This window comes from Phoxinus phoxinus (genome assembly GCF_949152265.1).
Source record: "Phoxinus phoxinus genome assembly, chromosome: 1".
In the NCBI taxonomy this organism is placed as follows: domain Eukaryota; kingdom Metazoa; phylum Chordata; class Actinopteri; order Cypriniformes; family Leuciscidae; genus Phoxinus; species Phoxinus phoxinus.
The window spans coordinates 6,541,365-6,564,645 of record NC_136876.1 but is presented as its reverse complement, the minus strand read 5'-3'; the positions used below and the strand labels follow the sequence as shown (position 1 = coordinate 6,564,645).

Here is a 23,281-nt window from a genome sequence, read left to right as displayed (position 1 = left end):
GGATATCAAGCTTGATAAAGCCAATACCAAAGAAAGGTAACCCACAGCTTATGACCAATTATCGAGGAATCAGCCTAATGTCCATAGCAGCCAAAGTTTATAACAGAGTAATTCTCAACCGCATAAGAGGCCCGGTCGATAAACTGCTCAGAAGCAATCAAGCAGGTTTTAGAACAGGCCGGGGATGTGCTCAACAGATCCACATCCTCCGTAGGATCATGGATGGTGCGCGCGCACAAGACATTTCAATGTATATTACCTTTATTGACTTCAAGAAAGCATTTGACTCAATTGACCGAGAGATGATGTTTGCCGTCTTACGTCATTATAGAAATCCATCAGAAATTGTAAACGCTATCAAAATTATGTATGACAAGTCGACAAGCCAAGTATACTTTGGAGGAGAGTATTCAAAGCCCTTTGAAATCACAACAGGCGTTCTACAGGGAGACGTCCTTGCACCGTACCTTTTTATTATTGTCATTGACTATGTTTCAAAGCAATCTGCAGGTGATTTCGGTTACCTAACAAACAAGGGTACCCCAGCACAATCAGAAAATGCACGGCCACAGCGATCTTGTGCTAAAAAGAGAAAAGAGATAACAATCGAACGAAAACTCAACGACCTTGCATTCGTAGACGATATAGCGCTTCTCGAGAACGATCCAAATCGGGCACAACAGCAGCTAACAGCAATGCAGCAAAATGCGTCTACCGTTGGCCTTGAGATAAACATTGAAAAAACTGTCCAAGTCCAACTAAATGTTAAAGGACAAGTTCGGTATTTTACACTTAAAGCCCTGTTTACAGATCGTATCTGATGAAATAGAACGGTTAAGATTAAAATTTGGACAGATGCTGCTGTCGCGAGAATTTTAGGTTTATTTAGGACCTATTTTGCCAAACGTGTCACACCCGTGATTCTTCCGTTGAGAGCTTGAATAATAGACACTCAAGCGGCGGAGTAATACCGCACCTCACTCAGCACATTTAATACAAGTCATGGAGTTGGACAAAAACTACGATAAAACCTGTTGGAATGCATCTTTTTCAGCGATTTTTTTTGGGACCGTATCAGTGAACACCCCTGACCACTCGGTGAGTTTCACGTCTTTGTAAACGAAAGTTTAATGTGTTTTAGGAAGGAATCTTCCTGTGGCCATAGACAACCATTGTGGGGGTGAGGGGGGAAAGCGATATAAACCTAAAATTCTTGCGACAGCAGCATCTGTCCAAAGTTTAATCTTAACCGTTCTATTTCATCAGATACGATCTGTAAACAGGGCTTTAAGTGTAAAATACCGAACTTGTCCTTTAAGTCCCAAATAAAAACTAACCTGTCAATTGATGGAAAGCCGATTGCAATCGTGGACTAGTTTAAATACTTGGGATCATACATAGTGTCGACCAAAAAAGATGTCAACAATCGTATAGCTTTATCTTGGGTCGCATTTACAAAACTCAAGACCATCCTGAGATCACCTAAACCGAATGGAAAGTTTAAAATGCGCCTATTCAAGGCATCGTGCATATCAATACTTCTTTATGGATGCGAATCATGGGCGCTCACTCAATCCCTTGAAGAAAAGCTAAACATCTTTGCTAGAAAATCTTACCGAATCATGTTGGGAATCAATCAAGCAGAATCTCACTTGACAAATGAACAATTATACAGCACAACAGGTCAACAGCCAATTAGTGATATCATTAGGAGAAGACAGCACCAGTTCATTGGACACTGCCTTCGCATGGGGGACAGTGAACAATAAATTCATGAAAATGTGCGGTTCTCACTGTTTTTCATGGGACCATTAAGCGTGTACTTTAAATTGACTGGCGCTTGCCTTTGCACAGAAAACATATGAATTTGGCTTCGGCTTCGCCCCGTCTTGTTATAATCAGCTCGTTCCTCAATCCACAGCGGCTCCAAGCAGAGAGCATGTCCGAATACAGCTGTGTGTGTGTGTGTGTGTGTGTGTGTGTGTGTGTGTGTTTGTTCATCTTAGCCTCATTGGTCTGTCACTGCTTGTCAATGTCAGAATATTTGAAATGACCAATCAAATCAAAGTAGGCGGACTTTATGTTCACAGAATTTTAGCAGCGCGACTCGACGCTTCAGTTTACGGTCAAGTGCGAAATAAGATGTAAAAAAAAAAACCAGAATGTAAATTCACAGATGATTTAAAGAGAAAATTCCTGTGTTTTCGTACCTGGACTAGTACTGGCTAATGTAAGATCACTCAGCAACAAGCTGGATGAGCTCCAACTCCGGTTGAAGACGGACAAGGACTATTCCCATATTGCTGCGTTCTGTTTTACGGAAACTTGGCTTCACTGCAATATTCCTGACACGGCGGTGAACCTGCCCGGCTATCAGCTCTTTAGAGCGGACCGTGATGCGACAGCCACCGGGAAAACAAAAGGCGTTGGTGTCTGCTTTTATGTGAGTAACGAGTGGTGCAGCGATTTAACAGTTATTGCTGAATTATGTTCCCCCAATCTGGAACTGCTGGCCATACACTGCAAACCTTTCTACTCGCCTAGGGAAATATCATCCATTGTCCTTGCGTGTGTCTACGTTCAGCCACAGGCGCACGCCGACACAGCGCAGCAGCTTTTAGCTTATAATATCACGGAAATGGAGAATAAGTTCCCTAACTCCACTGTTTCGCCCGCGAGACAGAGACTGTGCTCCAAACCGTGTAGCGCGTGCACGGCAGAGAGGGAGAGAGAGCAAGAGACCGCGTGTGCCTCATGAAGAACATGTAATATAAAATATATATAATATATAAAATATTTTAGGTTTTGTTATGTAACTGTTGGTGGTAATAAAAGTTTGATGATTATTCTATTGGTTTGTGATTTTTCATTTCAGATCCATTAAAAATTAAGCAATATAAATAAATGTATATTAAAGTTTTTAAATGAAGCTATTTACGGCTTCAGTTTCAGTTTTCGTCCAAGTGCATCCTAAATTTTCGGTATCGGTTTCGGCCCAGAATTTTCATTTCGGTGCATCCCTATGTATTACTTTATGTATGAAAGTACAATAACATAGTTGCAAGGTTGTGAATGCATTTGTCAAGTATTTTTTGATAGATTCACCCCCCAACCACGCCCCCACCCCTTAACCACGCCCCCACCCCTTAACCACGCCCCCACCGCTTAACCACACCCACACCCCCACCCCTTAACCACACCCCCACTCCTTAACCACGTCCCCACCCCTTAACCACGTCCCAACCCCTTAACCACGCCTCCCCAAACCACTTTTATCGTTTGGTGACTCTGCTTGTTAACATCAAGGTGTCTTCAATAATAGTCAATCATCACTCAATTAATCAATGTTGACAGCACTATGTCGCGCTATGGCTCAGCGTGGCTTCAAGAGGAACACGATGAAGACAAAATAAGAATAAACAGGCTTTAATAGCAGAACACATACATGACCAAACTTAGCTAGTGCGTTAACGAAAACCGACAGGAAACAGAGAACAATGAGGAACTAAATACACAGAGCTAACGAACATGATGATGGGTTTCCATGGTAACTGATGATGGCGGGAAACTCAGACATGGGAAAACGGGAACTAAAGAATAAAATTAAAAGATAATGATAACATGAGGGATACACACTACTTTTACATTGCTGACAGAAAATGCTGCGGTTTTAAGTGGACTCGTTTTCATGGTAGGTCTACAAAATGTTTTTCTTCAGGAGGCTACACAGAATTTTCTGCATTAAATATTTAGCTAACAGTCTGAAGTTACCAAGCAGCAGTGTATGTTAACGTTAGCTCAGTCAACGTAAGGCTAATATCAACAGGTGTAGACAGAAAATATGATTATCCTGACCTGAGCTAATTTACTGAATCCACCAACTCACATCTCCTTTCATTCTTTTCATCCATGAGGACATTAAAGTCACATGTTGTGGTTTCTGGCGTTTCATCACGGACTGTGCCGCAACCGCGATACCACAGAGGAGCAGGACCTCAGCTGTGTCGATGCGCACGTCCACATCCTGGAACGTTGCGTGCACTCTAAAAATAGCTCACCGAAGGGTCTAATGAGCAGGTATCGCGGTTGCGGCACAGGTACGATGAAACGCCAGAAACCACATAGGATGACTTTAATGTTAAAAATAATAACAAACGAATTTGAAAGTGGGGGGGGGGGACACAAACGGGATTTTGAAAAGTGGGGGGGGGACATGTCCCCTCTGTCCCCATAGGAAATTACGCCTGTGAGTACAGCGTAGCTGAATGCCACTGCATAGTATAATAGAGGAATAATTGGTAATGGGTCATTGAATTACGGCCAGACGAAACAAACTTCTATAAAAGCAACGCTATTCAACGCAACACCATACCCATCAAATTCCCTCAGGCACAAAGAAATTACAGATGCAATAGCATTTCACCGAGCAAAATATATGACTCCCGTGACCACTGTTGAAAAAAATGGGTTTAAAAAAAAACGGATTAAAACCCTTGATAAGCGCTATTGCATGCCCTCTCGTAATTATTTTTCACATGTTGCAATACCTGCTCTATAGCGTTGCCTCGATCCATCAGGAAACGCCACATGGTTCACTGCATAGGTAGGCTACAGCATTGCAGTCAGACTAAATTCAGTTATAGACTTTATTCACGAGATCACACATTAATTGCGGGTGCAAAAGTGATGTTGATTCAATCCAGTTAACATTGACACATTAACATTTAACATAGTTTCGATGGTATCTGGGACCCTCATCAAACACACCTGAAGCAGCAAATCAATGTCTTCAGGATTACTAGAAAGATAAATGCAGGAGAGTGTATCAGGCTTGAGCTAAACTTACCTAATGCAGCGACCCATGTGGCGTTTCCTGGTGGATCGAGGTTGTTCTTTAACCAGGGTGATTCTGCCAGCTCTTTTACTCACTCTGGATGAGGACAGTTCTTGGAGATGTAAGGTTGGAAATAATCCAAGATTGCTTATAACCAACAAAGACACTTGCTTTTCTCTCAGACATTTCCAGTACAGCAGTGCTAAGACTGATGTGGGCCTGTAGGCTTTTGGACAATGGGGGAAATTGCGATGGTCTGATTGGTCAGTTTTGAATATCTCACACCTAGGTGTGACAAAACAGGATTGTAACTGTTCTTGTGGTCTCTTTGCTGGGAATGCTGAGCTGGGCTTGAGAGAGGCTCTCTGCCTCTCTCTCTCTCTCTCTCTCTCTCTCTCTCTCTCTCTCTCTCTCTCTCTCTCTCTCTCTCTCTCTCTCTCTCTCTCTCAGGTAACATTTTACATTTATACTGGGTACAAATGGTTTAAATTCTCATTACATCCATGTTGTAACTATTTAAGTGTAAACATAACCTTATTGCACATTGAACCTTTTTTAATTCATGGAGTCAGATTAAACCATATAATTGCATATGAACACATGTGTCTTATTTAACCAAAAATTCCTTTAAAACGCTGGAAAGACTTGAACACGCGCTTCCTTTACCGGCTGTTCGAGAAACCGGAAGTTGGGCCGAATAGCCGGCTTTTACAGAGATTGGGGAAGGGTGTACCAGTGATTCGTTCAGCAGACGATCCGCTGTAGTCTTCTGAGATCTGATAGCTGAGCTGAACCAGACAGTTATAGAAGTGCACAGGATTCAGTGACTGCAGAGCAGAATTGTATCAGCATCTCCTGTGGCAGGTTGAACTTCAGCTGGCGAAGGAAGTACAGTCTCTGCTGGGGCTTTTTAACAATGGAGTCAATGTGATTGTCCCACTTCAGGTCCTGAGAGATGGTAGTGCCCAGGAACCTGAATGACTCCACTACTTCCACAGTGCTGTTCGTGATGGTGAGAGGGGTGAGTGCAGGGGGGTTTCTCCTAAAGTCCACGATCATCTCCACTGTTTTGAGTGTGTTAAGCTCAAGGTTGTTATAACTGCACCAGACAGCCGATCTGAACATAAAAGGCTAAACGTTTTTGAAATGTTCAGTGCATGTCTGTGTGAGTGCAAGCTGTTGTAGCTCCGCCCCCTGTGATGGGAGCAGCAGCTCATTTGCATTTAAACTTGATCAAAGCTAAAACTTCACATACACACCCCGGGGATATCGAAGACTTATTTTATATCTTGTGAAAAGGGCGTTATACCACCCCTTTAATCCCTGCGCCAATGCTCCGCCAGTGTGGTCCTCAGGAAAAAACCCAGTCTAGGCACCGACTTTTCAACTCAAAATCATGAGTAATGAAATTAATCGTTATGCTCATGTATGGTTCCTTTGCTCTGCTGGACCATAAATCTGAAGTTGCTGTAAAATACTGAACATCTCGCAGTTCTGTTTCAATTGCTCACGACACTTCTCTGCAGAGCTGTGGCCCTCCAGGACCCAGTTTACCCATCCCTGGCTAAAACCTTTGCTTGCGAGATGAAAAGTTTTGATTGCACGTGATCGTGATATGCGATAGTTCGGCCACAACCTCTACACACTCCTGCCAGTCGGACTGATAACAGCTCCAAACACTAAAAGCTCCACATTTCACAACTCCACGAAAATGTTGTCTGGACGAAATATGTTTTATGCACGAGAGACACAAGCATAACAGATTGTGCAAATCCAGAAGATCACATTAGATTTTATTTAAAAATGGACAATTAGAGACATTCTGCTTAGAGGATTGCGTCGGCTGTCTGTATATGTGCACTGCATTAAAGCTCATTTGTTTTTAGTTTTTCACATGAAGGAAAAGGATACAAAAAGAAAAAGTAAACTGCACGCCTTGTACACCATATACATAATGAACACATTTGACAGACCAGACGAGGCCAGTGCAGAAGACACCTATGCTAGAACTGAACATATACAGTAGCTTTAGAAAACATTATACACAATTATACAATTTATTTTATTAAAACACTTTTGGACGTCATACTGTAGAAACATTATTATAATCAATTATATGAAATTAATAACACACATGACAGTCTAGAAGAGATCCGCTGATCAGAAACTACACGATGATTATGTCGTTATCCTCATCATCAAGAAGATGACATCATCTGATCACATGATCTCTCACTGTTCTTGCCATAACACACAGTTCCAGCAGCCGGAGAAAAACTAACATTAAAACATCAAGAGTCAAACTGCCCAACTAAAGCAAATGTCACAGGTCGGGGGGGTCAAGCCAGACTGCACCCACCCCTGAAACCCAGGACCACCTCGAGGAGCGTACCAGGAAAACCAGACAGACGAGAGAATAAAAGTTTACAAGGTTTATTTTGTTAAAATCAATTAAAAGTCTTAATGCTGATTCTGTGTCTCCCAACCAGAACGGGATTGGACCGCGAACGCCGGGAGGGCGTGGAGTTCCCTTCGGCAGCTCGTGCCTGTGCGTGGCCGGTCGGGGAAAGAGGAGTCGGCCACCCGTCCACTGAGTGGGGGAGTATCCTGGTAAGTAGAACTTGTAGCTGCTTTAGTCAAGCCGATGCAAGGAATATTTCTTATGTCCAACTCTTTTCACAGCGACATCACATACGGCGTGGGCCAGGAGGATCCTTCAATCTGCACAGCAGAGTAAGTAGTTCAACAACAAGTATATATTCTTTGAACGAGTGATGGGGCTTACGGCTGGGAGATGCTTCGATCCAGACGAGAAAAGGAATAACTCTGGTGTCCACCTCTTTTCACAGCGACATCACATGCGGCGCTTGGCCAGGAGGATCCTTCAATCTGCACAGCAGAGTAAGTAGTTCAACAACAGGTATATGTTCTTGGAATGAGTGATGGGGCTTACGGCTGGAAGATGCTTCGGTCCAGACGAGAAAAGGAATAACTCTGGTGTCCACCTCTCTTCACAGCGACATCACATACGGCGTTGGCCAGGAGGATCCTTCAATCTGCACAGCAGGGTAAGTAGATCAACAACAGGTATATGTTCTTAGAACGAGTGATGGGGCTTACGGCTGGAAGATGCTTCGGTCCAGACGAGGAGAGGAATGACTCTGGTGTCCACCTCTCTTCACAGCGACATCACATAATCTGCACAGCAGGGTAAGTAGATCAACAACAGGTATATGTTCTTAGAACGAGTGATGGGGCTTACGGCTGGGAGATGCTTCGATCCAGACGAGAAAAGGAATAACTCTGGTGTCCACCTCTCTTCACAGCGACATCACATACGGCGCTTGGCCCGGAGGATCCTTCAATCTGCACAGCAGAGTAAGTAGTTCAACAACAGGTATATGTTCTTGGAAGGAGTGATGGGGCTTACGGCTGGAAGATGCTTCGGTCCAGACGAGGAAAGGAATGACTCTGGTGTCCACCTCTCTTCACAGCGGCATCACATACAGCGCTTGACCAGGAGGATCCTTCAATCTACACAGCAGAGTAAGTTAATACATATACACACGATCTTCCAGTAGGTAGGGAGGATCTTCACACTGAACGCCTGGATTGTTTTGTTACGGTGACAGTGGTGGGCTTTAGAGATGGTGAGCGTACGGCATTAACTCTGCATATATTCCCCACACCCTGAAACTTCACTTCAAGCAATGTCTTGTGCAAACACACCACTTCAGGCACTGCATATCCACTCTTAGTGTAAATAGAGCCAGCACTCACCCAACGATTGCTCCTTCCACTGTCAGGCTGGTGTCCCACCCAGTAGCGAGGAAGTGCGGATGCCTCCTTACTGACCCGGGGACCAAGCGTTTCCTTGCCCACACTCGAAGGAGAAGACGAGAGTTCAACGGATCCCTTAATCCACACACTCTCCGGTGATACAACCCTCGTGATCAATCCACTTCACAACGTTATATCAATCTCAGTGCAGGTACATGCATTCAATCAAATTCCCGATCATATTACTTATCTTCCCTCAGATGATAATGGCGCGGCTTGGTCTGCACTTAGTCCTCGTAACTCACTCTCTTTCCGTCCTCAGTATCTCCACTCGATCGCTGTTATATCTGCCGCACAGCCGAACGGCCAAACCCCACAACAATCCTCAGATGCCTTAGCACGCCAGCCCAACCGTCAAAGAGATCCACTTCTCTCAGGGGAACACATCCGAAGAAAAGGACAACCAGGAATAACGACCGGAAGAACGAACAACCCGTGGGAATCACCCCGTGGGGATCAACAACTTCCTGATCTCTGCACTTCCTTTTTATACGGTTACTCCGCCTCTATAATCCTCGCGCAGATCCCAACATCTAACCCTCCGCACCAGATGTCAATCCGTCATTAGCGTTGTTATGGTGACATTATGCGCAACCCGGAAATGGACCGGTGTTACAATAACACCGTCCCGGGGGGAACACAATTCTAGCGGGACTCAGTTCCGCTTGCCTTTCGTCACCCCGTGACACAAACACTCATCACCATAATGCTGTCATCAAACCAAACGATTAATGTCAATAAATCATCAACATCTAAACCTCTGTTAATCTCAATAAGGACTTTTCCACACATATGACAGAATTAAAGTAAATCTGGTTAGTAATAAGTGAAGCTGGTAATGATGTTTGTGGAGTTGTTTAATGAAGTTGGAGTCTGACATCAAATGTTTAGATATCAACCCAATTTTAATTTTTCAACCAAAATTTGACGTCTAAATGATGAAGTTCATGTCCAATAACATTTCTATTCTATTTCTATTTCTGTCCTCTCGTATAACTCAAAATAAAAGCATTGACTGTCCTCTCGTATAATTCAAAATAAAAGCATTGACTGTCCTCTCGTATAACTCAAAATAAAAGCATTGACTGTCCTCTCGTATAATTAAAAATTAAAGCATTGACTGTCCTCTCGTGTAATTCAAAATAAAAGCATTGACTGTCCTCTCATATAATTAAAAATTAAAGCATTGACTGTCCTCTCGTGTAATTCAAAATAAAAGCATTGACTGTCCTCTCGTATAATTCAAAATAAAAGTATGTCCTCTCGTGTGTGTTTTATCATGACTGCAGATGTTCAGATGAGTGTGAATGATCAGATTGTGTGATGCTCAAACTCACCAGCTCTTCTTGCACAGATGATCTGAAGAAGAATCACAGTAGGAGGAACAAACACTGCGATCTCAACAATAGTCACGATCACTGCAGGAAACATGAGAGGAAGAAGAGAAACTGGACATGACTGAAGTCAAGGGTCTTCAACTATCAACAGTTATTGATGAAGCATTTACAGACTGACTGATAGTTTAATGTTATAAAGCTGTCAGTATAAATGAACGTGTCGTACCTCTGTATAATAATCCAGCATTCACACTGACTTCAGTTTCTCCTGGATCTGTGGATCACGTCTGTTAGTTCAGTTCAACACATAATGCCACATATACACATCATCATCAACACATAATGCCACATATACACAACATCATCATCACATAATGCCACATATACACAACATCATCAAACACATAATGCCACATATACACAACATCATCAACACATAATGCCACATATACACAACATCATCAACACATAATGCCACATATACACAACATCAGCATCACATAATACTCGAGCTTCACATCACAGAAATGAGGAATATGTGCACGAGTCTGTCATCATTATCTTCTTACTTCAGTCTCAAGCTGTCAGGAGGAGAATGACTATCGCCATTGACCAAAAATAAATATATTTGATGCTTTATTCATTCATAGATATTCATGTTAAGTGAGGTTCTAGCACACTTGTGTTTCTAAGTTTGCAGAAACATTGACATGTGGAATATCTATTTATTGACGGCTCTAAAACATATAACGATTCCTGTATGAAAACATTCAAATGCGCAAATATTGAGCAATTCTTCGAGGTTGATGTGTGTGTGACAGTGATCATGTGATCCTGAACCGTGTGTATGAGCTGCTGCTGTAGTTCGTTCACACACACCTGGATTCGGAGAGTTTGCTGTGGTGTCTGGAGTCAGTGTTGTTGCTGTAGTTGATGTTACAACTATTAAAAACAAGATGGAAACAGAAATAAACCAGTGTGTGAGAGCCAGTGCAAACCACTGCAGCGACACTGATGATGTGTGACAGTGATCATGTGATCATGTCAAGTCGATCAAATGAGGATGATGTTCACACACACCTGGATTCGGAGAGTTTGCTGTGGTGTCTGGAGTCAGTGTTGTTGCTGTAGTTGATGTTACAACTATTAAAATAGAAATAAAAATATATCATATTTTAATGCATGAACATAATTTCCTTTGAGGTTTCATGGAATTAGTGAGACTAATCATGTGATCATGAACCTTGTGTAGGAGCTGATATCTTCTTAGACTTTGTGACTGGAGTCAGTGTTGTTGCTGTTGTTACTGTTGATGTTACAACTATTAAAAACAAAATGGAAATAGTAATACGTATATCATATGTTAATGTATGAACATGTGAATCAGTGTTGAAGCGACTGGAGCTGCAGAAGATGAATGTTCAGACGCATCACCTGTAGGACATTAACATCATATTTTCATATTGATCATAACATGACATGCAGTTTGTGTTCAATCATCACAGCTTACAGTGGCAGTAGTTGAGGAGAGAGATGTTCCTGTATCATTTATTCCTGGTTTATATGAGAGTGAAACACAGTGAGCTGCTTCCCATAAACCTTCAGCTTTCCTGAATCAATGACATTATTAAGCCTTATAATTCCTATAACTGACTTTCTCCATGGGTCATACTCGGCTTTAAGAGATTTATGCAATATTTCATGTATGACCCATGAAGGCATCAGGAAGAGGAGAGCCCGTCTGTGAAAGTTTTCACTAATCTGTCTGAAAAGAGTGTTTTCTCACCTGAATACTTGACAGTGTATCTGACTGAGGTCTTGAGTTGCTTTCTGAGAGTAAGCCGACATCTCCACTCTCTGTTGTCATCTTCATTCAGGAGTGTTGTAGTCAGAGTGATGATACAGCGATATTGATCTGATGATGATGATGATGATGATGATATCTGATATCTGGAGTCTGTCTTCAGATCAACACCAGCCGGATTCACCCACAACAGCTCAAGACCCTCATAACGGACCAAATAACCACAGGAGTATCCAGAATAATACAACTGACAGGAGAGAGTCACAGAGCGGCCTGGACTGATCTCAGTCTGTGAGGATGAAGATGAAGATGATGATGATGAAGACACTGAAACTGAACACAAGACACAAATCACACACTCTTCAATCATCATCTGAGTTTAATAAATAATCTGCTCTTTTTAAACTGACCACATAATCATAAACTTACCATGAAGAACATGCAGATAAACACGAGCATCAGTTCCTTGTTTCTGTCCATTCACAGATTGTCTGCAGGTGTATAATCCATAATCTTCTTCTGTGACGTTCTTGATGTTCAGAGAGCAGTCAGACTCCAGACTCAGTCTCTCGTGTCTCTCTGTGTCTTTCCTCTTTATCCCTCCAGCAATCAGTTCAACTGCTGCTGAACGTCTGAAGCTGTTAGAGTAGATCCATGAAGTTGATGTGCAGTCATGAAGAGCATTATTACAGGACAGACGCACATTTCCACCAGAACTGATGAACACATGATCATCCACTCCACTGGTTCCTGAAACACAGTATATCTCAGTGATCATTATGATATTAATAAATGAAAAAACATAAAACATACCAGCATAAAAAGCAGAAGTTTAAAATCATACAGTCTTTTTCCGCTGTTTGATAGTTAATGCATTATTTAACATTTATGGATAAACCAAATTAAACGCCTCTTTAAGAAGGAATAAGAAATACTCTGACTCTGAAACAAATGTAAATAATGTAATATCATCATATCTTGAACTGTAGATTTGAGCTTTGTCATAAACATTACTGGACGGCACAGGATTAGTTGATCCTCTTCAACTGTAGAAAATACAGTAATAACTGACCTTAAAAGCTCTTTATCTATTCTGTGTTTCTCTCTCTCCTTCAAACTCACCGACTGTGACTTACGCACAGCTAAACACAAAATAACAAACGTGCCTCATGTGTGTCTTTACAGGTGTTTGGGCTTCCTTATGAGTCAATATATGTTTAATGATGTACATAAATAGTTAAATAATTACAAATAACCTTTATCTTTAATTTTTTTGTTTGTTTGGGTGAGTTTGAAGGGAAAGAGAGCATCGGACCTGATCGGACTGATGTTTTTGCTTGGACCTATTGCCTGCCTGCTCACTTTTGCCTTTTGGATGTTGACTGATCTGACTGCTACTTTGGTTTTGACCCTCTGCCTGCCTTCTCGTATTAGTTTCTGGAAACTGTCTTTAATAAACTTCCGCACATGGATTCTCACTCAGCATCAGCGTCCTCGTTACAAACACAAAACAGATAAAGACATTTTAAGGTCTTTAAAGGGTCATGAAACCCCCCTATTTCAGCTCAAGTCTAGCTCACAATCTAAAAAAAACCCAAAAAGCAACTTAATTGTGGATGTTTGTGAGAAGAAGGGAGGTGTGGTGTGGCATGGAAGGAGAGAGGAGGAGGAGTGGGGGGGGGGGGGGGGGGGTAGTGGGTAACTGTCATCGGCCAGTGAGGAAATGCTAGATTTTTTTAGAGCTGGTAAAGCTAAAGTCTAATGAAATACACTGACACCTTATTTTTGTCCTTTCAAAACTAACTGAATGCCCTGCTACATATATTAGGCTATCATAATTCAATCGTAATTCAATTTAAAACGTATTAATGCGAACAAGGCCGAAGTCTAATATTGTCTTCAATGGTGTTCAACATACCTCTGTTAAAATCTCAGAGAATTTGGTTCAGGGTTTCATGACCCTTTAAAGTGACAGTTTGATTTGGTTTATCCATAAATGTTAATAAATACATTAACTATCCAACATGTCTAACATGTAGTTTTTCTGCCGTTATTCATGCGTGAATCTATAATGACTCCAGTCGTAGTTCAGGATAACTCTTCAGTGTTCATGATTAGTTCATGCTTTAATTATCATTAGTTCATGTTGAGTATGAAGTATTAATCCAGGTATTACTACATGATTATTCATATACCCTTATTGTAAAGTGTTACCCTTTTTTCTCACTTAATGCAAACAACACACTCTCCAGAATAAAGTATTAGTCTTTATCAGAGAGCTGTTCAAATCACTCACACACTCTTAATATGAAGATAATTCTCCATCATCCGATGTTTGAGTGACACTATGTCCAGTATCAGGAATAATACAGTATGATCTGTGTCAATACACAACTCTGAGATCACAACGTGAATGTGTGCAAGAATAAACTGAGCATGTTCAAATGAACTCTTTCCAGACTAACTCCACTAAATGTGTTTAGAGAAAATACAGATTTCTTTACCTGTGAGAAGTGAAGAGAGAATGATCAGTCCCAGCAGACACAGATCACACTTATCAGACATTTTCTGTTTCTGTCAGTCTTCCTCTTCATTATATATAGTTACTCTTCCTTTAAACGTCACCAGCTCCTCCTCTGGTTGGTCACTTCCTCTAGCTATGTCTCCATCACTCTGTGTTCATGCGCACTGAAGTATTGCATCAGAAACGAGTGATGGAAATGCCAAATTTATAATAAAAAGCCCTTAATTGGCAAAAAAGTTTTCCCGCTCGCTTGAGGTGGTTTTTGACTTCTGCGAGTTAAAGAGTTAAAGTTCCCCTTTTATGGAAAGCAAACTCTGTTCACAAAACCTCATGGCAGTTTCATAACTTCATCACACCTTCCCACATATCAATGTTTGTCTGGCCCAGCTCCGGTCCACAAAGCCCCTTTTCCCTCGGTCCTCATGCCGCAAATAATGACGGTCCTAGAGTGGCCTAGATCTGGATTAAAGACAAGGGCCACACATGGGCCATAACTTTATTTATTTATTTTATTTATTTATTTGACATGGACATAAAATTACATTGAATGTTTGTTTAAGTTTTACACACATGCTAATTTACAACACCTGCAGTGCCAGCGACATTCAGGCCAAGATCACTTGGTGTGTGTGTGTGTGTGTGTGTGTGTGTGTGTGTGTGTGTGTGTGTGTGTGTGTGTGCACCATGAAGCTTTTATTAGGCTTCTAAGTTTGTGCTCGTGAAACCACAACTTCCAAAGAGTTGCATTGACAGATGCGTCATGATCACACTTCATCTATATATACACAGCAAAAACTCCAGTGTTATATTAATAACTCTCCTGTGAGTTTATTTGCACACTCAAAAGTGTTACAATAAGGGTACATTAAAATGTCACGGGTCGTGAGCCCAACTAAAAAAACACTTATTATTATTATACTAGGTTGACCAAACGTCCTCTTTTGCTCGGACATGTCCCTGGACCATGCTGTCCCTGGGGTTTATAAATTCATGAAAATGTCCAGTTCTCACTGTTTTTCATGGGACCATTAAGCGAGTACTTTAAATTGACTGGTGCTTGCCATTGCACAGAAAACATATGAAACCGACTTCGGCTTCGCCCCGTCTTGTTATAATCAGCGTGTTCCTCAATCCACAGCGGCTCCAAGCAGAGAACATGTCAGAAAACAGCTGTGTGTGTGTGTGTGTGTGTGTGTGTGTGTGTGTGTGTGTGTGTGTGTGTGCATCTCGGCCTCATTGGTCTGTCACCGCTTGTCAATGTCAGAATATTTAAAATGATCAATCAAATTAAAGTAGTACTTTATGTTCACAGAATTTTAGCAGCGCAACTCGACGCTTCAGTTTACGGTCAAGTGCGAGATAAGATGTAAAAAAAAAGGCCAGATGTAAATTCACAGATGATTTAAAGAGAAAATTCTTGTGTTTTCGCTTCGATCAGGACCCGTGCATGACCTGCAAAGCTGACGTACGTGTCAGTGTCAAATAAAGTATACAAGAGAACATCAGGAGGATGTTTTTTACTGAAATAGTGTAGTCGATTTTTTATTTTATTTTAAAGGGCACCTATTATGGAATTTTTAAATGTACCTTTCATGTAGTGTGTAACATAGATCTAAGTGAACAAAAACATCATGCAAAGTTTGAAATATGAAAGTGCACCGTATATAAAGTTATTGTCTTTCAAAAGTAAGAGTCGACTCGGAGTCATTTTTATGAATCGTTAGAAGACCGAAGCTTTTTCTCTGACTAGATGACGTCAACTTGTCAAGTTATTTGAATACGATACGCCCACTTATTGCGCTCCAAGGCCAGCAGGGAAAACTTGAAAACATCATGGCGACGAGACGCTGTGTTCTGAAGTGCGACTCAAAAGCCAACTTTTTTCATCAGCCCATGGAGGAGCATTTGAAGACTAAGTGGCTACAATTCATATATACAACTATACCACAGAAGTATAGTCCGAGCCTTGTGCTTTGCCTGCGCCATTTTGAAGACGATTGCTTTACCAACTTAAATGCAATCAAACTTGGATTCGCGAGCCGCTGATATTGAAGGAAGGTTCAGTTCCAAGTGTATTTGCATCAGCTTCCTCCTCCGTATCACAACCTGTAAGTGTTATTAATAATTGTTGCTTTTATGTTTTATGTAGCATGCTTAATAATTATTTAGTTTGTTGTGTAAGCACCGTTTAGCTTCTAGGTCTTCAATGACAATTGTATTGAGATTTGTGAAGTGTTTGTCTTTGTTTTCGGAGTTGTCTTAAAGAATAGAGTAATACCTTGTAATGTAACTGCATTTTTTTTTTTTTTTTTTTTAACGTTATGTTTATGCATCGGGCTAACGCAAACAAAGACTGATTGTGCTTTTACAATATGAACTCTGGGATATGCTCGCTAACATAACATTAAATTCTTTATCTTATTTTTATTTTTTTACTACAAACTAAAGCAGTGGACTATAATCATTATTATAACACGATTTAATTGATAAAAGCATCATTGTACTCCGTGTTAAAAATAAGTATTATCTCTGTAAACACTGCTGGGTCATCTGACCAATCAACGCAGATTAGCGTCGCGCAAAGGAAGGGTTTGGAAAAATGAGTCGTTGAACGAATCATTTGGGAGTCGGTGAGCAAATCAGGTAAAAATAAATGCATATTTTACGACAACAAAAGTGTTTTTTGTCATTGCATGCATGTAAAACTGTTGTTGGGGACTCCCTAAACAACATTAGGAACATTTTAAATGTCATAATAGGTGCCCTTTAACATATGGCCATGAAAAGAAATAGTGTCATGTAAAAAGTGTTAAAAGCTAAACTATTTAAAAAAAAATATTATTCTATAGTTGCGGGCCAAACGTTGAAAGGAAAGGATGTATTACTTTATGTGTTAAAGTACAATAACATAGTTGCAAGGTTGTGAATGCATTTGTCAAGTATTTTTTGATGCATTCACCTCTTAACCACGCCCCCACCCCTTAACCACACCCCCACACCTTAACCACGCCCCCACCCCTTAACCACAACTCCCCAAACCACGGTCCACCCCTTAATCACACCCCACCCCTTAACCACGCCCCCACTGCTTAACCACACCCCAACTGCTAAACCACACCCCAATCCTTAACCAAGCCCCCACTGCTTAACTCCACCCTTAACCACGCCCCCAACCCCTTAACCACACCCCCACCCATTAACCACGCCCCAACCCATTAACCACACCCCCCAACGACTTAAGCACGCCCCCACACCTTAACCACGCCCCCACCCCTTAACCACACCTCCCCAAACCACGGTCCACCCCTTAATCACACCCCCCCCCCTTAACCACGCCCCCACTGCTTAACCACACCCCAACTGCTAAACCACACCCCAATCCTTAACCAAGCCCCCACTGCTTAACTCCACCCTTAACCACGCCCCCAACCCCTTAACCACACCCCCACCCATTAACCACGCCCCAACCCATTAACCACGCCCCCAACCACTTAAGTACGCCCTCACACCTTAACCACGCCCCCAACCCCTTAACCACACCCCCGCCCGTTAACCACGCCCCAACCCATTAACCACGCCCCCCAACCACTTAACCACGCCCCCACCCCTCATCCACGCCCCACGCCTTAACCACGCCCCCCAACCACTTAACCACGCCCCCACCCCTTAACCACGCCCCAACCCCTTAACCACGCCCCCACCCCTTAACCACACCACCACCCCTTAACCACACCCAACCCCTTATCCACGCCCCAACCCCTTAACCACGCCCCCACCCCTTAACCACACCACCACCCCTTAACCACACCTCCCCAAACCACTTTTCTCGTTTGGTGACTCTGCTTGTTAACATCAGGTGTCTTCATTTAATGGTCAATCATCACTCAATTAATCAATGTTGACAGCACTATGTCACGCTATGGCTCAGCGTGGCTTCAACAGGAACACAATGAAGACGAAATAAGAATAAACAGGCTTTAATAGCAGAAGACATACATAACTAAACTTAGCTAGTGCGTTAACGAGAACCGACAGGAAACAGAGAACAATGAGGAACTAAATACACAGAACTAACGAACATGATGATGACAGCTGGTGAGATGGGTTTCCATGGTAACTGATGATGGCGGGAAACTCAGACATGGGAAACCGGGAACTAAAGAATACAAACTAAAAGATAATGATAACATGAGTGATACACACTACTTTTACATTGCTGACAGAAAATGCTGCGGTTTTAAGTGGACTCGTTTTCATGGTAGGTCTACAAAATGTGTTTCTTCAGGAGGCTACACAGAATTTTCTACATTAAATATTTAGCTAACAGTCTGAAGTTACCAAGCAGCAGTGTATGTTAACGTTAGCTCAGTCAACGTAAGGCTAAGATCAACAGGTGTAGACAGAAAATATGATTATCCTGACCTGAGCTAATTTACTGAATCCACCAACTCCAACATCTCCTTTCATTCTTTTCATCCATGAGGACATTAAAGTCACATGTTGTGGTTTCTGGCGTTTCATCGCTGACTGTGCCGCAACCGCGATACCACGGAGGAGCAGGACCGAGCCTGTGTCGATGCGCACGTCCAGGAACGTTGCGTGCACACTCTAAAAACTGCTCACCGATTGGTTTAATGAGCAGGTATCGCGGTTGCGGCACAGTCAGCGATGAAACGCCAGAAACCACAACAGATTACTTTAATTTAAAAAATCATAACAAACGAATTTGAAAGTGGAGGGGGACACAAACAGGATTTTGAAAAGTGGGGGAGGGACATGTCCCCTCTGTCCATATAGGAAATTATGTCTGTGAGTACAGCGTAGCTGAATGCCACTGCATAGTATTGTGATGAATAGAAGGAAATGATTGGAATTTAGGGTGATTAATGTTGCTTAATTGTTGCCTCTGCATGGAACGGTTTCTGGGAAGCAACCGATTCAGTTTTGGAGTTAAACTGAGGGCAAAATAATATATTTCATCCTCCTGTGTGGGGACATTTGGTGGTACAGGTGTAGTGGGTTGTGCTATTATGTCCAATAACTGTTGCTCCGTTGTATTTGGGGAAACTGTTCTTCTCCGCTTCTCTCTGTATTGTTGACTGTCAGTCATCAGTGTTTGAACCCTAGGATAAAGGATGCGGGTTGGGGTGTCAGCTCTGTGAGTTGTTATTTGTGGTGTGGCGGTGCTAGGCAGTGGTGTGGTTTTTCTTTCGTCTGCCAGTAAGGGTGTTGCAGGCCTCTGTGTGGCAGGAAGGGGACGGAAAGGTGTAGTGAGTTCAGAAAACACTAGCTCCACTTCCTCCTCTGCAACGGTCATGTCCACAGGTTTCAGCTCACTCTGCAAAGTGTGTCTGGAACTGCAATTAAATTAACTTATATATTATATAAATATATGGCCCCAACACATAAGTATTGTTGTACATTACACATCATTAATAATATACTCATGCTCAGTGAAAGACTATTTAGTACTGATTGTCTATAAAAGAAAATAAGACACTAAATAGCAAGGTAAAACATAAGGTCAACAACAATGCCATACTAACCCTCTAGGCTGCATGTACGGCAACAGAAATGACATTACTCTGTCATACTTCCATTCCCTGTGGGTTAAAACTGTGGCACCTGCAGAACCACTGGGCACAATTTTTTTTTTCTTGTTTCTGACAAAAGCATCTCTCAACAACTTCCATCTTCGCTTGCATTCACTCACTGTAAAATACATTAAAAATATGTTTTACATATGTAAATTTATCCATATATAATATGAAAAAACAAAAACAAAAAATTGTTAGATTTGTTTGTTTTCCACAGATTTCTGGGAACTGGAGAGAGCTTCACCAGCCTGGCCTTCCAGTACCGTCTAGGCATAAGCACCAGTGCTGAGTCTGTCCACATGACCTGTCGAGCAATTGACCAGCAGATGATGGCATCACAGTTCCCTAGAGAGAACATAGGGAGAGCCATAGCGTCCACATTTTGGGAAAAATGGAACTTCCCAAACTGCCTGTATGCTATTGATGGGGAACATGTTACCATTGTCACCTGCACATTCTGGTAGCTTGTGACATGTGGAGAGCCACATTATTTTGGGAAAAATGGAACTTCCCAAACTGCCTGTATGCTATTGATGGGAAACATGTTACCATTTGGCGCTTTTCCATTACCAGTACCAGCTCGACTCGACTCGCCCTGCTCGGCTCACTTTTCGCTACGTTTTCCATTGCAGAGAGTACCTCCACAATAGTACCTGGTCGTCATAGCGACGCGACACACACCCGCTACCCACACACACAGGACAATGGAAGAAATCGAGTGTATGCTGTTTTACATAATATTAATAATAATAATAATAATTCATTACATTTATATAGCGCTTTTCTGGACACTCAAAGCGCTTTACATAGAAGGGGGGAATCTCCTCAACCACCACCAATGTGCAGCATCCACCTGGATGATGCGACGGCAGCCATATTGAGCCAGAACGCCCACCACACACCAGCTTACTGGTGGAGAGGAGACAGTGATGAAGCCAATTAGTATATATAGGAGGATGATTAGGAGGCCATGATGGACAGAGGCCACTGGGCATAATTTGGCCAGGACACCGGGGTTACACCCCTACTCTTTCGAAAGATATCCTGGGATTTGTAATGACCACAGAGAGTCAGGACCTCGGTTTAACATCTCATCCGAAGGACGGCGCTCTTTGTCAGTATAGTGTCCCCGTCACTACACTGGGGCGTTAGGACCCACACAGACCACAGGGTGAGCGCCCCCTACTGGCCTCACTAACACCTCTTCCAGCAGCAACCTGGTTTTCTCAGGAGGTCTCCCATCCAAGTACTAACCAGGCTCAGCCCCGCTTAGCTTCAGTGGGAAACCAGTCTTGGGCTACAGGGTGATATGGCTGCTGTTAGTATATTAGTAATGGGTATATCACGCAATCTCTGGCAAAACTATTTAAAAATGCCGGGGTTATTCAGGATACTCCGTCTGGCGCGTGCAATGATGACGCAGTGAATAGTGACGATTCTCGCTGACCAATCAGCAGTCTGCTGGGTTTCACGTCACGTTTTAGTATCGCCTCAGCTCGCTTAGAACCTCGCTGAAGGTGATACGAAAAAAAGTACCTGGAAGCAGGTACCGGTACAACTTTTACACAGTGGAAAACCAAACAAAAGCGAGTCGAGTCGAGGTGAGGCGAGCCGAGGCGAACTGGTACTGTGTAGTGGAAAAGCGCCAATTGTGTCACCTGCACACTCTGTGTTTTTTAATTACAAGAGGACTTTTTCTATAGTTCTTCTAGCACTAGCAGATGCAGACTACAGGTTTACGTTTGTCCAGGTCGGAGACTTCGGCAGAACAAGCGATGGTGGAGTGTTTAGTAGTTCTGCTCTTGGAAGAGCCATGGAGGCCAAAGGTTTGTCTGTCCCTGCAGACTTCCCTTTACCAGGATCTGGTGTACAGGGCCCAATGCCATACACCATGCTGGGTGATGCTGCATTCTCACTAAAAACATATTTGATGAGACCTTTCCCAGGGAACAGAATCCCACGATGGAGACAAATGTTCAATTACAGACTGTCACGGGCAAGGATGGTGGTGGAATGTGCTTTTGGCATTCTGTCATCCAGGTGGAGGGTACTCCATACAAGGATTAATGTGAAGCCAGAGAATGCAGACTCTATAGTCACTGCAGCCTGCATCCTTCACAACTACCTGACAAACCCATCAGAAAATCAGAGGTGGGTGGAAGAGGCAGAAGAAAGAGGGGAAGTCCTACCACCTGTTAGAAACATGGGTGGAAATAGGGGATGCAGATGTGGCAGGGCGGGTTAGATCCCGCAGACCTGCAATCTGGTTAGATCCCGCCCTATCATTTGTGGTTGTCATATGAGTGATGGATGTGACAGCCTGTTGGCAGCCGTCCCTGGCCTATTTAAGGCGGAGTTCAGGCCACCTGGGTATGTGTCATTGTCACGATCGCTTCTGTGTGGGTGCGCGGGCAGCTCTGCGGGAGCCAGGTTATGGCTGGGATTGGTGCGACCTTGCTTTTGGGTGCAGGCTGTCCTCATCACAGTGCAGCGCATGTGTTTGAACAGATGGAAAACCTGTACATTTGCGGTTTGCCTATTATGAACGAGGCTGTGAGTAACTGAATATTCTGTGGGTCTAGCTATCTACCATTGGAGCGTCAATCCGCTCGTGAGCGGTTCATCTCTTTGGACTGCGGGGCAAATGCTCCCTAGACAACGTCGTTAGACTGCACTGCTTGTTCTGCTGCCATTTTAACCTACGGTGTGACTGGTTCCCGTTTGTTTGTTTGTTGTTTTTATATTTGAATCTCTATGCTAATGCTGGTGGTTTAGGTGAAGAGTGGCTAGTCTCAGAGCCGTCACTTAAAGTGTGACGTACCGCTAATTATGAAACGTACATTAGCCCCACCCTTTGTCATATTGCCACCAGCAGTTGTATTACTTTGGTGGTTTTCTTTGGTCGGTGCTTCCTAGTGACCGTGGGAAGAGTGAGTAATATTCCGTACCTGAGAACACCAAATGTGTGTATTTGTAGCTTGTGAAGCGCGGGTTTCGGCGCCGAGTCTATTTTTGCTGCGCTGCTCACACTCAATTAAAGTGAAAGCACACTTTTGATGGACAAAAGAAATATGATCTCACACAAAAAGTGCTCATTTCGAAGGGGCTAATATTTGGGCTTCTTACCTCGTCAGGTGTGACCGAGAGCTTGTCCTGTTTAATCTCTGCTGGTCTCCTGTCTGTCAGGGAACAGAGGGGTCCAGAGACGAAAGCAGGTAATATCTTTTAATGGATAAATTAGGCAACGCCACTCAGGCTGAATAAACAGAAAGTCTCTTCACAAAAGGTAAGTGAACGGTGTTCCGCTGCTCTTTCCAACGAGTACAGATGATCTCAGCCGGAGAC

General features: G+C 42.7%; 2 protein-coding genes across 3 annotated transcripts in view; one reads left to right on the top strand and one right to left on the bottom strand.

The window, feature by feature from the left end:
- LOC306999861 (uncharacterized protein) overlaps nt 1–14,406 on the bottom strand; it is a 75,453-nt gene extending 61,047 nt beyond the window's left edge. The window contains exons 1-7 of one of the 2 annotated variants that reach the window (XM_079614943.1): nt 14,320–14,406; nt 12,245–12,565; nt 11,798–12,148; nt 11,255–11,332; nt 11,092–11,154; nt 10,891–10,953; nt 10,018–10,285 (exon numbers count right to left, since the gene is read on the bottom strand). In XM_079614943.1, the coding sequence (XP_079471069.1) occupies nt 10,203–10,285; nt 10,891–10,953; nt 11,092–11,154; nt 11,255–11,332; nt 11,798–12,148; nt 12,245–12,565; nt 14,320–14,380 (1,020 nt within the window). In that variant the 5' untranslated portion in view covers nt 14,381–14,406 and the 3' untranslated portion in view covers nt 10,018–10,202. Of the gene's footprint in view, nt 1–10,017; nt 10,286–10,890; nt 10,954–11,091; nt 11,155–11,254; nt 11,333–11,797; nt 12,149–12,244; nt 12,566–14,319 lie in introns of those variants that run through there. The other variant, XM_079614942.1, reaches the window with a different exon arrangement.
- A 7,271-nt stretch (nt 14,407–21,677) lies between these two features.
- The window catches only part of LOC306999845 (uncharacterized protein), a 134,067-nt gene continuing 132,463 nt past the window's right edge, over nt 21,678–23,281 (top strand). Inside the window, exon 1 of the transcript XR_013797925.1 lies at nt 21,678–22,087. The gene's annotated coding sequence lies outside the window, so the exon portion shown is untranslated. The remainder of the gene's footprint in view (nt 22,088–23,281) is intronic.